Here is a 13,462-nt window from a genome sequence, read left to right on the forward strand (position 1 = left end):
CGCTGTGCCAAAGATAAGTCACCCCTTTGTTTACCCCTGTAGGTAAGCATGCTCTAGATAGAACTGAATGTTCTACTGTCAACGTGTCTCTTTTGTTTTTCTTCACTCAGAAATATTTGCTTGTAAGGGCAGATCCTTACTTTATCTTTAGATGTATTAAGTCCCATTTAACAGGGAGAGCTACCTTTTGAGGTGTATTTCCTAATTAGAGGGCTAAGGAATAAGGAACTTAAAACTACCCCCTCTCCTTCATGCTCCCACCCCCACCACCCAATTCTTCATGTTCCTATGTGGTGTAATGAGTTCATTATTACAGGTACTATGCTCAGCTAAATCTTGGTGTCCTTTTTTCCTCCCCTGCAGGCTACTTCTTCATAGACATAAAAAAATAAAAATAAAAAAATAAATATTTGTTTGGAAACGAAGCATCACCTAAAATCCTCTCCAAAGAATCGATAACATTCTCTGATCAAGAAAAGAAGCGCCTGACAGCGTGTTGAAAGTATGCTGGCCTGGTCCCGTTTTTTTCCTCCCTACCTTTTAAGAAACATGGAGAAATGGTACTTGATGACAACTGTGGTCTTAATAGGACTAACAGTACGGTGGACAGTATCCCTTAATTCTTATTCAGGTAACACATTTTTACTGTTTAAAAAATTGATAAATATTCCTTTGAAGAGTTTTCATGTGTTTATTTGATTTTTGGTGATAATTTATAGTTTTCTGAATGGGGTAGAGAAGAATTTCAGGTTTTATTGGTGTGGTCAAGAAAATACATTTAATCATGTAATTCTGATAAAAAGAATTTGTGTAAGAGCTGAATAGAGGCATGGACTTGGTGACCTGAGAAAACAAAACTGTATTCTAACTGGGAAGAGGACAAAATGAGAAACTTGGATGTACTAGACTTTGAAGAGAGAAATGAGCTGTTACTTCAAGGGGGCTTTTATCAATGGAGGTTTTCATTGTTTGTTCATTTGTTTTATTTAGGGTAGAGAAGGCATGTTATTAGATTGAAAGGAAGAGATGAGTGGAGAAGATTGGGAGTGATGTGAGAGAAAGGGAGGGGGAGTTGATGGAGTGTGGACCAGGAGATTGGAGATGGGGTTAAATTTAACCCTGTGAGTATTTATTTAGCACTTCTCATGTTCCAGGCACTTTGCTAAGTTCTAGAAATACAGGATGAATATCCAGTACTTAGAGGGCCCACATTTTTCTAGGTAAGCGGTCACAACACAACGTGATAATTATAACGTAGAAGTCTGTGTGAGGTACAAAGGTAACAGAAGGAAATGATCAGGATGCATTAGAGAAGACTTTTTAGAGATGATGTCTGAGTTCAGATTTGAAGAATGCGTTGGATTTGGGTACATTTTAGTCATGTAAATAAAGATGGATTTGAGAGGTGGGATTTGTGTGGGGGCCCAAGAACGCGTAAATCCATCTTCAGCTGGTCACAGAGTTAGGCTCCAAACTTCATACTCCAGTGCAGCTTTCTAGTGAACTAGTCTGGGCCAATTGCAGGACTCCTTTTTTCTTGGCTAGAACCAAAAAAGGCAGGTCCTTTTTGTCCTGTTTCTCTCTAAGCTCACACCTAACCTTAGATGTAGAGCAAAGCAACTGCAAGGGATGAACTAGAAAATATTTATGCCAATTCCCAGGGCAAATCTGATCTAGGTCATCCATTCTAAGCCTTTCTGATATTGAGGCAATTTCCAAGGGGGAGGGGTCCAGTGACCACATCTTTCACATTTGGTAGCATTAAATTTTTGAATTTCTGCTAGGCTGCAGTGTATGAAATGATATTTATTGTAGTTTTAATTTGAATTTCCTTCATTGTTAAATTCATTTATTTAATTTGAATTTAATTCATTTCCGAAAAATTGAGTATGTCTTTGTGTTTATTAGCCTTTTGTATTTTCTTTTCTGTGATATTTGCCATGTCATCTGTACATTTCTATTAGATTTTATTCTTGTATATTCTGTATTTTTGTTGGTTTTTTTTAATGTGTTTTTATATTCTGGAAGCTAACCTTTGTACAAGTTGCAAAAATCTTCTAGTTTATGGCTTATGTTTTCACACTTTAAGATGTCTTTTGATGAACAGAAGTTTTTAATTTTTTTTAGGTTTGCAATGATATTTCTGTTTATTTACTTTTAAATGTTCCAATTACAGTTGACTTTCAATATTATATTAGTTTCAGGTGGACAGCATAGTGGTTAGACATTTATATAACTTACAAAGTGATATTCCTGATAAGTCTAGTACCCACCTGACATCATACATAGTTGTTACAATATTATTGACTATATTACCTTTGCTGTACAGGAGTTTTTGATTTAAGGTAATGAAATTTATCAGTCTTTTTCCTTTATGATTTGTGCTTTTTTTAAAAAAAAATATTTTTTTATTGATTTCAGAGAGGAAGGGAGAATTAGAGAGAGACTGAACGATCTGTGCTTTGCTTTTTTTTTTTTTTTTGTATCTTTAAGAAATCCTTCCCTACTCCTAGGAAGATCACAAAGATATTTTCCTAAAATTTTCTTCTAAAAGTTTTAAGATTTGCCTGGCCGGTGTGGCTCAGTGGTTGGGTGTCAGCCTATGAACCAGGAGGTCACGGTTCCATTCCAGGTCACGTCACATGCCCGGGTTGTGAGCTTGATCCCCAGTGTGGGGCATGCAGGAGGCAGCCAATCAATGATTCTCTCTCACCATTGATGCTTCTCTCTCCCTCTCCCTTCCTCTCTGAAATCAATAAAAATATATTAAAAAACAAACAAACCATTTATTTTTCTTATTTAAGTTATCTCCTTAGAATTGAGTTTTGTGTATAATGTTTAAAAAATTTTTTCATATGTATAATCAGTTGTTCCAACTCATGCATTGAATAGCCTATCCTTTCCCACTAATCTGCATTACCAGCTCTATATTAGTTTTTCATATACGCATGGGGTCTGTTTCTCCATTTTGGTCCATTGGTTGTTTCAATACTGCAGTGTCTTCTTATTGTAATTTTACATTAAGTCTTGATATCCTGTCCTCCCACCTGGTAGTTCTGTTTTAGGAGGGTCTTAACTGTTCTGGGCTTTGCTCCTTCTTATTATAATAGGCAGAATTTCTAAAAATGCGCCCCTTCTCCTAAGATATCCTGCCCTAATCCCCAGAACCTGTGGACATGATGAGTTCTCACTTGGGAGTGATTATGTTTTTTACATGACATAGTAGCCTTTATGATAGGGAGACTGCATTGGATTATCTAGCCATGCACAATGTAATCACACAAGCCCTTAAAAGCCGAGAACTTTCTCCAGCTAGTGGCAGAAAGGAACTCTAGAGAGACTGAAAGCATAAGGACTAGACACTTGCTGGTTTGACAGTGGAGAGAGTAGCCCCGAGCTGGCAGCCAGCAAGGGAACTTCATACCCGTAAGTGAAAGGAATTGAAATGATGCTGAGAGCCTGAATGAGCTTGGAAGTGGATTCTTTCCCCGCCCTTCAGATAAGAGTCCAGACTGTTTAATGCATTATTTTGGTCTTGTGAGACCCTGAGCAGAGAACTGAGTTAAGTCCACACAGACATCTGACCTACAGAACTGTGAGATTATAAAATAATATTGTTTTAAGTTTGTATTAATGGTTGTACAGCAATAGAAAGCTAATATACACATATATATCTTTTTAAAAAATATATATCAGATTGTCAAATCCAGTGAAAAACCCTGTTGGGATTTTGACTGGAATTGCATTCTTCAATACTTTTGATTAACGTAGGGGGGATTTGGCAATCATTAGCATAGTGGGGCTTCTAATTCATTAAGATGGTATGTTTCTCCATTTATTTAAGTCTTCTTTAGTGCTTTTCAATAATAAAATTTTATATATTTTTATGCAAGAGTCTTATACATCCTGGCCCTGGCCGAATAGCTCAGTTTGTTGGAGCCTCGTCCCTGCATGGCAAGGTTATAGGTTCACTCTCCGGTCAGGGCACATGTAAGAAGCAACGAGTGAATGCATAAATAAGTGAAACCACAAATCAATGTATCTTCCTGTCTTTCCCCTCACCCTTTTCCTCTTTCTCTAAAAATCAAATAAATAGATAAATAAATTAATGTCTTACACACCCTTTCTTAGATGTGTTCCTAGGTATCATATATATTTTTTTCCTCGCCATTGCAGATACTATCTTTTTTTTTTTTTAATATATATTTCTTTATTGATTTCAGAGAGGAAGAGAGGAGAGAGATAGAAACATCAATGATGAGAGAATCATTGATCGGCTGCCTCCTGCATACCCCCTACTGGGGATCCAGCCTGCAACTCAGGCATGTGCCCTTGGCCAGAATCAAACCTGGGACCCTTCAGTCCGCAGATTGACGCTCTATCCACTGAGCCAAGCTGGCTAGGGCTAGATACTATCTTTTTAAAAGTTGTTTTTCTAAATGCTTGTTGCTGGAGTGTAAAATGTGGTTGACTTCTTATGTTTGGCAGCTTTCTAAACTCTTATAATTCTAATAATTTATCTGAAAGATCTTTTGGATTTTTCTATGTAAAAAAACTCAAATGATCTGGAACTAATGACAGTTTTATTTCTTACTTTCTACTACTTATATTTTTAATATCTTATTTTTTTATTGCTAAGACCTTATTACAGTATTGAATTGAGTAGTGACTCAGGCATCTTTATCTTGTTCCAAATTTTAATGGGTGCTTTCAATTCATGATTGAGTATGTTTTTGTTTTCTCTAGCATTGAACCAACCTTGCATTCCTAGAATAACCCTATTTGCACATTAGCACCTATATTCGCTATCTGAAAGAAATCTGAAGATTTTTGCTTTTACCAAAAAAGGTGTTTACCATACTAATGTTTGCTTTTACCAAAAAAGGTGTTTACCAAAAAAGGTGTTTACCATACTAAAGGTGTTTACCAAAAAAGGTCTTTTATAAAAGGGAAGTGGGGTAACATGAACTTTTGGAAAGTGGGGGATAGATACTCTCCACTTTAAGCCATTTCAGCTTATGAAAGTTTTCATAGGAATGCTCTACCTTTGGATAGTGGGGGAAATTAATATAACCTTATTTTTTTAAAAAAGGTATATTGCTAGATTTTAGCATCTATACTCTTAAATTGTTCCCACAAGAAAGTCAATAGAACAAGATTACTTTTGGATTACTATATAAGAAAAGTAGTGTTCTTACACATTAGAGTATTTGTAGGTGGTGATTCTCCCCTTTATTATAAAGAATACTAGAGGCCCGGTGCAGGAATTCGTGCATGGGTGTGGTCCCTCTGGGTGCCCTGCAGGGATTGGGCCGAAACCCGCAGTCCAACGCAGCCTGCAGCTCCTACCTGCCGTTCCTGCTCATCCTGGCCCCACTGTGCCTGCCGCGGGCTTGCGCCCAATCAGTCCCATTTAGCATTCACATGTGAAGAACTTCTATATCATGGGAGGCTGGGAGAATTAATGAATAAGTATGACATCTGTGATACTACTAAGATTCCCCCCCTCCTCTATTAAATACAATGCTTTTGGGGGGGGGTTATAATTTGTTTTTAACATGCTTATTTTAGTTTGCTTATTGTTTATCTTGTTTTCAGACTATAATTAGGAAACACAGGAATGGGGAAGCTTAGTATTAGTTTATACTTCTTTTTTGGAAATGTATGTATTGGGTAGGGAAACTCTTATATATATTGTAATTCAAGTTTTTAAAAAATGTATACCCCTTACATATTTACAATATACCCTTTATAAGTGCTGCTTATATAGTTTTTTTTAATTAATATATTTTATTGATTTTTTTACAGAGAGGAAGGGAGAGGGATAGAGAGTTAGAAACATCGATGAGAGAGAAACATCGATCAGCTGTCTCCTGCACATCCCCCACTGGGGATATGCCCGCAACCAAGGTACATGCCCTTGGCCGGAATCGAACCTGGGACCCTTGAGTCTACAGGCCGACACTCTATCCACTGAGCCAAACCGGTTAGGGCATGCTTATATAGTTTTTATAGACCTAAGCATATTGAATAAATATTGCTTGTTGCTTTTATTTATTTTATTTTATTTTTGCTTGTTGCTTTTGAACAAGTCTTGGGGAGGAGACAAATTCTGATTTTAGTATTGTTTGTAGAGTTTCACAGTTCCTCTATTCTTTGATCTAAAGTGTTACCAATGTCTTTAGAACAAATAGCAGCACTCGAACCAATTTTAATAATCTCTTTTTTCCAAAGCTCCATTGGCTGCTTAGAAAGAGAAAGTGAAAAAGAATCATTTTGTTTGCAAAGTGTTAATTATTGTTAAAGTATGTCTGTGCTCTGTTTAGTTGGTTAGTTTTTCTCAGCTTACCTCTTGCTACTTGTAATGTTTCTTTTTACTCACCAGGAACATATAAAGGGGGATTTTATTCTGGAAAATTTTAGCCAAATTTTCTTCTCTTGGAATGTTTAAAATTGCAATGTAAAGGCAAGTAGTATGTATTGTTTTCAAAGAAACTACTTGTGTGTTTTTTAATTTTAAAATTATTTTGAACGATTCAGCAGTTTATAAAATGAATATTTAAGTGGTGCTTAAGCCCATTTTCCTGAGAATGAGACAGAATTGAAGCTTTGTAATATACATTAGTGTGTTTTCTTTATGTAATTCTGAACCTCATGTAAATGAATTTGTAGAATTAATCACAGTGGAAGGAATCCTTTTTGCCCTTCCCAAGTGAAGCTCCCATAGGTACAGTTGCGTTGTCCTCCTGGGTTGCTTTAAGGGCACTTTAGCAGTTTTAAAAACTTAAGTACTAATTTCATAGCCAGTGTCAGCTGAATTTATTGAAGTAGGTCAGACTCTGGATAGAAACTTGTTTCTCAACCCTAAAGAGAGTCATTATCCATTCTTCTATTTGTTAGAGAATGGTAATAAATTCTTCCACAGTCTAGAGCAATTTCAGAAAATCTAGAAAGCCGGATTTTTTCAGGTATAAGAAATTACTTAAGATTCTCTCTGACTTTTACTATCCCAGTGGACCAAAAATAAACAAATAAAAACAAAACAAACAAAAAAATCAACTCTATTCCCTTATAGACAATGGTTGTATTTCTGAAAAATAGGAGAACACACTCACTTCTATAAAATACACATGCAAAAAATTAATTCAATGGGGAATTATTTTACCTTTTAAACAAATTGTATGTTATTCTCCCCCTCAGTTGATTAAGGCAGTTTTTAATGAAAGTATGTACTATCTGCCTACCAATATATTTCCTTTGAACTCTAGAAAATCATACAAATTAAAATTCATATTTGGGTAGCAATTAGGAAATAGTATAGTCATATGATACTGAAAATATAAGTATTGTGAGAAGTCAGTAATTAATGATCAATATGTTTTTAATTTATAAGGGAATATTTCATGGAGTATTTGGAATTTAAGATGATTTTTGAAGGTTGGATATAAATTGATGTATGAGTAGGGGGTAGGCAGCATGAACAGAGGCTTAGAATTTCAGTGTCAGACAGTAACTTAAAGATGTTTTGGGGCAAGAACCAATATATGGGCAAAGTAGCCATGGCATAATTAATTAGTCTGCCATCACAAATTGCTTAATGTTGCACATCGAGTAAGTGGAAAAATCAAGAACTCATATCTTACTTTTTAAAAATTAATCCTCACTGAGGATATTTTTCCATTGATTTTTAGAGAGAGTGGAAGGGAGGGAGAGAAACATTGATGTGATGGGTTGCCTTCCACTTGGGCCCCATCTGCAACTGAGGTTACATGCCCTTGATCGGAATCGAACCCAGGACCTTTTAGTCTGCAGGCCAATGCTCTATCCACTGAGCCAAACCAGTTAGGGCAGAAACTCAGATTTTTTGAGAATATAAAAATGGTCAAGACACAATACTTTCTGAGAGACAGAGGCGTGTGTGTGTGTGTGTTTGTGTGCGCGTGTGTGTGTACGTGTACATACATGTGTATATGTACTATGGGTCCTTGTGACAGTCACTCAGAGCATATGCTTTGGAGATGTTAATCTGCTTTTCCCATGATTATCTCATAGTGGAATCTCTCCTTGGGTAGAGATACTAGCATTTAAAGAGTATTGGTATAATATAGCCATTAGATGCAGAAAAATCTACTTAATGTAGTGTTTCAAAGCTGGACAAAATCTGGGTTGGATTTCAGTGAGCAATAATATATCATTCTCCAACAAGGCACACCTTCCCTAGGGATTAATGACTATATTTGATTTTCACTTGCTGATTAAAAACCTGTGACTAGACTATATCTCTTTGGGCCTTGTCACAATTTTATGGTCAACTGCTAGTTAAATAGAGGGTGTTTATTTACTAAGTGGAACTGTATGTCATTTTATTTTTATTTTTTTATTGATATCAGAGAGGAAGGGAGAGGGAGAGAGAGATAGAAACATCAATGATGAGAATCATTGATCGGCTGCCTCCTGCACGCCCCACACTAGGGATCGAGCCTGCAACCCGGGCATATCCAACCATGACCTCCTGGTTCATAGGTCGATGCTAAACCACTGAGCCATGCTGGCTGGGCTCTTTATGTCATTTTACATGATTTAAGGTTAATAACCTACTTAGCAGAGTAGGAGCTAAGAGCCTGGATTATGGAGACAGTCTTCCTGGGTTCAGATCCAGACTCTGCTACTGATTACCTGGGTGACCATTACCACTGTTTCATTACCGCTGTTTTTCCAGCTGTAAAGTGGGGATGATAACAATAATTAGTTCACTGTTGTATTTGGCATGTAGCAGGCACTATCAATTGTTAGTTATTAAAGATCCACTATCACTCTATTTGCAATTTTGAAATTAAAAAACAAGCTATAAAGCACCACTTTCTATATAACTCATTTGACAGCAAAGCTTGACCTAATGTCTTTGTAATCTATGTCTGTTCTTGGTTCTATACTTACCCTTAAGTTTTTTATATTTAGTTTATAAAAACCCTCTTTCAAATACAGATATTTATTATTATTATTATTATTATTATTTAATGATACTTTTTGGACAGTATGATGATAGTCTCATGAAATAAAAATAAACTTGGATATATTATAATTAGTATTATTAGCTAATTAATAACTAATTAACATTAATAGCTAATGTTAACAATATTTATTGAATGTTTACTGTGTGCTTGTACTCTGCGGTGCATTTTCTGTCTGTTGTCTTCTTTATTCCAATGGCCCTCTAGGTAGGTTGTGTTGATCCTGTATGCTGAGGCTCAGGGAGGTTAAGTAATTTGCCTGCGGTCACACAGTCACTCAGTGTGCTAGCAGTGCTAGGATTCAGACCTCATCTGGCTGACTCTTTTGGTAACTTGTGTTCTTTTCCGCCACCTACACTGCCTCTATAATTTAGAAAATTTTCATAAGGAAATAAAAATCTCCGATGCACTAAAGTATATTGTTGTTTTGCTCTTTTTACTTTTCATCTTAGGTGCTGGAAAACCCCCTATGTTTGGTGATTATGAAGCTCAGAGACACTGGCAAGAAATCACTTTCAATTTACCGATCAAACAATGGTATGGGCAATTTTAACTTGATTACATTATTTATCATAGTCAATTAAAATAGATTCTTTGAAGATATTTAAAAGGAAAATCATGCTACTATTTTATTTTTAATTTGCATCCTCATCTTCCTGTATACTGATGTCATATATATTACCTTGCTTACTGTAGGCCCATTTTGAAATCTTTCCAGTCCAACCAGTTAGAGTATATCTGTTCATCATTTTTACTGTTAATCATATATACTATTAGTATATATCTTTGTATGCTTATAGTACCTCTTTTATCTATCTCCAGTGGATCTCAAGGTTTAAAATGAAAAATAGCTTTTGACTTCTAAGAAGCTGAAAACCAAATCAAACTGTGGTTGTCAAAATGTGACTCTTAAATTCTAGATGGTTTTTCATTGCTCTGTCCATCTAATAGTTTTTTTAAATAAATAAATATATTGATTGATTGATTTCAGAGAGGAAGGGAGAGGAAGAGAGAGATTCAGTGATAAGAGAGAATCGTTGATTGGCTGCCACCTGCACACCCCCTTCTGAGGATCGAGCCCAAAATCTGGGCATGTGTTTTGACCAGGAATCGTACTGTGACCACCTGGTTCATAGGTTGATGTTCAACCACTGAGCCACATTAGCCGGGCCATCCAATAGTTTTGAGGCTAATAATCAATTAGAACTATTTTGCACTCACTTTGTGTCAGGTAGTGACTTAACAGCTTTACATGTTTAACTCAGTCCTTTGACAACTTTATGCGGTAGATATAATAAAACTTTATGTTAATATGCCCTGTAGTGACATGAATTTGGAAATAACACAATTGTGTTATTGTGCCTGTCTTCAGTTAACCCTGTTTAGAGAAGTAGGGCCTCTGGTCCTCACTGTTGGCTGGCCTAGTGTCCCAGATTTAAGCGGTCAACAGGGGCTCCCACCCTCGTGGAAATTCTTGGATTCACTGCCTTTCAGCTTCAGGTCCCAGCCCAGATATAGGATCCAGAATTATTCACGGGGATGTTGCTGCTGGAGTGGACAACCACCCCCAGACAGTACCACACTGTAGTACTCTACCCGGATCTCTTGGCTGTCGAGCACACTTCGATCATTTTATTATCCCAGGTCACTCCTTTCAAACCTACATTTTATGTGACTGACATTAAGAGAATGAACATTAACAGGCTTGGGATCATGATGAATGCTAACTTAAATTTTTTTAAATCCCAAAGTAAGAGATTGTGATGCTGAGAAATTGTCACCCATTTGAAACAGGCTTATGAATGATGGTTATTTGTGAGTTATATAGTTTGGTCTCCATAATTGTAAATTCTTATGATTGAGAAAATAAGTTGGATAGAAGAAGCTGCCTCATTATAAAGGATATAAAGGATATAACAGAAACCTGTTTTATGTAAATTTCATCTTCATTTCTTGAGTCATAGTAATTGTATAGTTTCTTCCCATTCTGGCCAATTGAAGGATCCTATTGATTTATGAATGTTAGATCTAGTTTTCTTCCTTAATTTATAGAATCTTGCAAAACATAGGCTCTGGTTACATCTTGATTTGTTTTCAAAATTTTCTATCTGTTTCATGAAGTATTTCTCTTCCCATAAACCACATCTGTATGTGTTCTTTGATATTCATTGATTACTTTTTAAGATTGTGATTTTATATTGTTTCTTTAATTTGTTAGACTCTAAGAAGCAACTTGTCTTTTTTTATTACATATTTTCTTTTATACAAGTGTTAGTTATCGATTAAGTCTACTAATAGGGAGTGATACTAAGTTTTGGTTTGTCTAGGACAGTCTTGGTTTGCATCTATTGTTCTTGCTTAATTATGAATAGCTTACTCTTTCACTTTCAAGAGTGTGTTGGTTTAGACAATAAATTACTTAGTCACGCTACTCAATAACAACTTTTAATTGTAAGTTCACAAAAATTTTTAGAAGGGCAAAAGACAAGAAAGTTTAGATAAAAGTGTTTTAACTTGTCTGACATATCTTTTCATTTTAGTTAAATTAAATGAGATAAGATGTTAAATATAATCTATGTTCTGAATATTGATTAATTGAATGATGCTTTTTCTTTTTCTTTTTTTTTTTTAGGTATTTTAACAGCAGTGATAACAATTTACTGTATTGGGGATTGGATTATCCACCTCTTACAGCTTATCATAGTCTTTTATGTGCATATGTGTAAGTTTTTCTTCCTTAATGTAACTAAATATTTATGTCCTTAGCAGATTTAGTAGAAACAGTAGAATCTAGCTTTGTTGAATAGAGGAGAGATTGTAGCTACTGTTGTGTTATGTTTGTAAAGAAAGCACTATACCTTTCTTTATAGTCGGGTTGTAAGAAAGTTAACTATCAGTTTGAACATTTCTATAATTCCTTTGGAGGACAGGCTAGAAAGAAAGGCAAAAATTAGCTTTGTTTTGAAGTGGAGTTGTTACCAATTATGCATGGACAACTGAGAAATAGGTCTAATATGGTGAGTTGTGCATGGGAAGGCTTTTTTTCTGGAATGGCCTGAAGTACATAAAAAATATGGGTCCAAATGGTATTCTGACTAATCTGTTAAGTTAGAAACTAGAACTACTGTAGCGTTTCACTTGTGATTTAAGATCAGGATTGGAATGCCTTCTTTTATAAGAAGGTTTGTTGAAGATTAGGAACTTCTGTTTAGTGGAGACCCAGTTCTATTCTGTAGTGCTATTCCATTTCACTCTTGAAGTGTGTCAGCAGAAATTTGAGGAATTTCACAGTATCTTCCAAATTCATCTTATTTGTTTTACTATTTCCCATTTTGTAAAAATTAGTGTCCTGGATTAAAAACGAGTTCCAAAACTACATGATAATCAGTTATATTTTGCAGTGTTCAGGGTAATGTAATATAATTGAAACTTAATTTATCTTTAACAATTATGTTTAGTTTTATGCAATGATTTGTGATTAATAGCTGTTTATTAGAGCTGATTGTTATGATAACTGAAAAGATTATAAATTATAAAACACTAGAGGCCCGGTGCACGAAATTCATGCACTCGGTGTGGGGCGGGGGGAGTCCCCCAGCCCAGCCTGCGCCCTCTCACAGTCCAGGAGCCCTCGGAGGATGTCCAATTGACGGGGAAGCCATCAGTCAGACATCCTTAGCACTGTCGTGGAGGCTGGAGAGGCTCCCGCCACCACTGCTGCACTCGCCAGCCATGAGCCTGGCTTCTGGCTGAGCAGCGATCCCCCTGTGGGAGCGCACTGACCACCGGGGGGCAGCTCCTGCGTTGAGCATCTGCCCCTTGGTGGTAAGTGCACATTATAGTGACCAGTCATTCCGCCATTCAGTCAATTTGCATATTAGCCTTTTATTATATAGGGTGATCCTCTGGTCAATACTAGCATATTGTTCTTTATAAAATACTAGAGGCCCGGTGCACGAAATTCGTGTGGGCGGGGGGAAGGGAGGAGTCCCTCAGCCTGGCCTGCACCCTCTCGCAATCCAGGACTGCTGGCTCCTTACCGCTCGCCTGCCTGCCTGCCTGATTGCCCCTAACCACTCTGCCTGCCTGCCTCATCGCCCCTAACCACTTGCCTCCCTGCCTCATCACCCCAACCACTTGCCTGCCTGCCTGATTGCCCCTAACCGCCTCTGCCTGCCTGCCTGATCGCCCCTAACCACGCGCCTGCCTGCCTGATTGCCCCTAACTGCCTCTGCCTGCCTGCCTGATCGCCCCTAACCACTCGCCTGCCTGCCTGATTGCCTCTAACCACTCTCCTGCCTGCCTGACCACCCCTAACCACCTCTGCCTTGGCCCCTGCTGCCATGGCTTTGTCTGGAATGACGTCCGGAATGATGTCCAGAAGGTCATTCGGCTATCCTGTCTAATTAGCATGTTACACTTTTATTATTATAGATGTGCTTAATAAGTGA

The 13,462-nt window shown here is 37.0% G+C and overlaps 1 protein-coding gene across 1 annotated transcript in view; it reads left to right on the top strand.

Annotated features, from left to right (window-relative positions):
- Positions 1–371: 371 nt before the first annotated feature.
- ALG6 (ALG6 alpha-1,3-glucosyltransferase) overlaps positions 372–13,462 on the top strand; it is a 38,276-nt gene continuing 25,185 nt past the window's right edge. Inside the window, exons 1-3 of the mRNA XM_054720764.1 lie at positions 372–631; positions 9,464–9,548; positions 11,644–11,733. Coding sequence (XP_054576739.1) covers positions 505–631; positions 9,464–9,548; positions 11,644–11,733 — 302 coding nt within the window. The 5' untranslated portion in view covers positions 372–504. The remainder of the gene's footprint in view (positions 632–9,463; positions 9,549–11,643; positions 11,734–13,462) is intronic.

Source organism: Eptesicus fuscus, chromosome 9 (assembly GCF_027574615.1).
Source record: "Eptesicus fuscus isolate TK198812 chromosome 9, DD_ASM_mEF_20220401, whole genome shotgun sequence".
Taxonomy (NCBI): domain Eukaryota; kingdom Metazoa; phylum Chordata; class Mammalia; order Chiroptera; family Vespertilionidae; genus Eptesicus; species Eptesicus fuscus.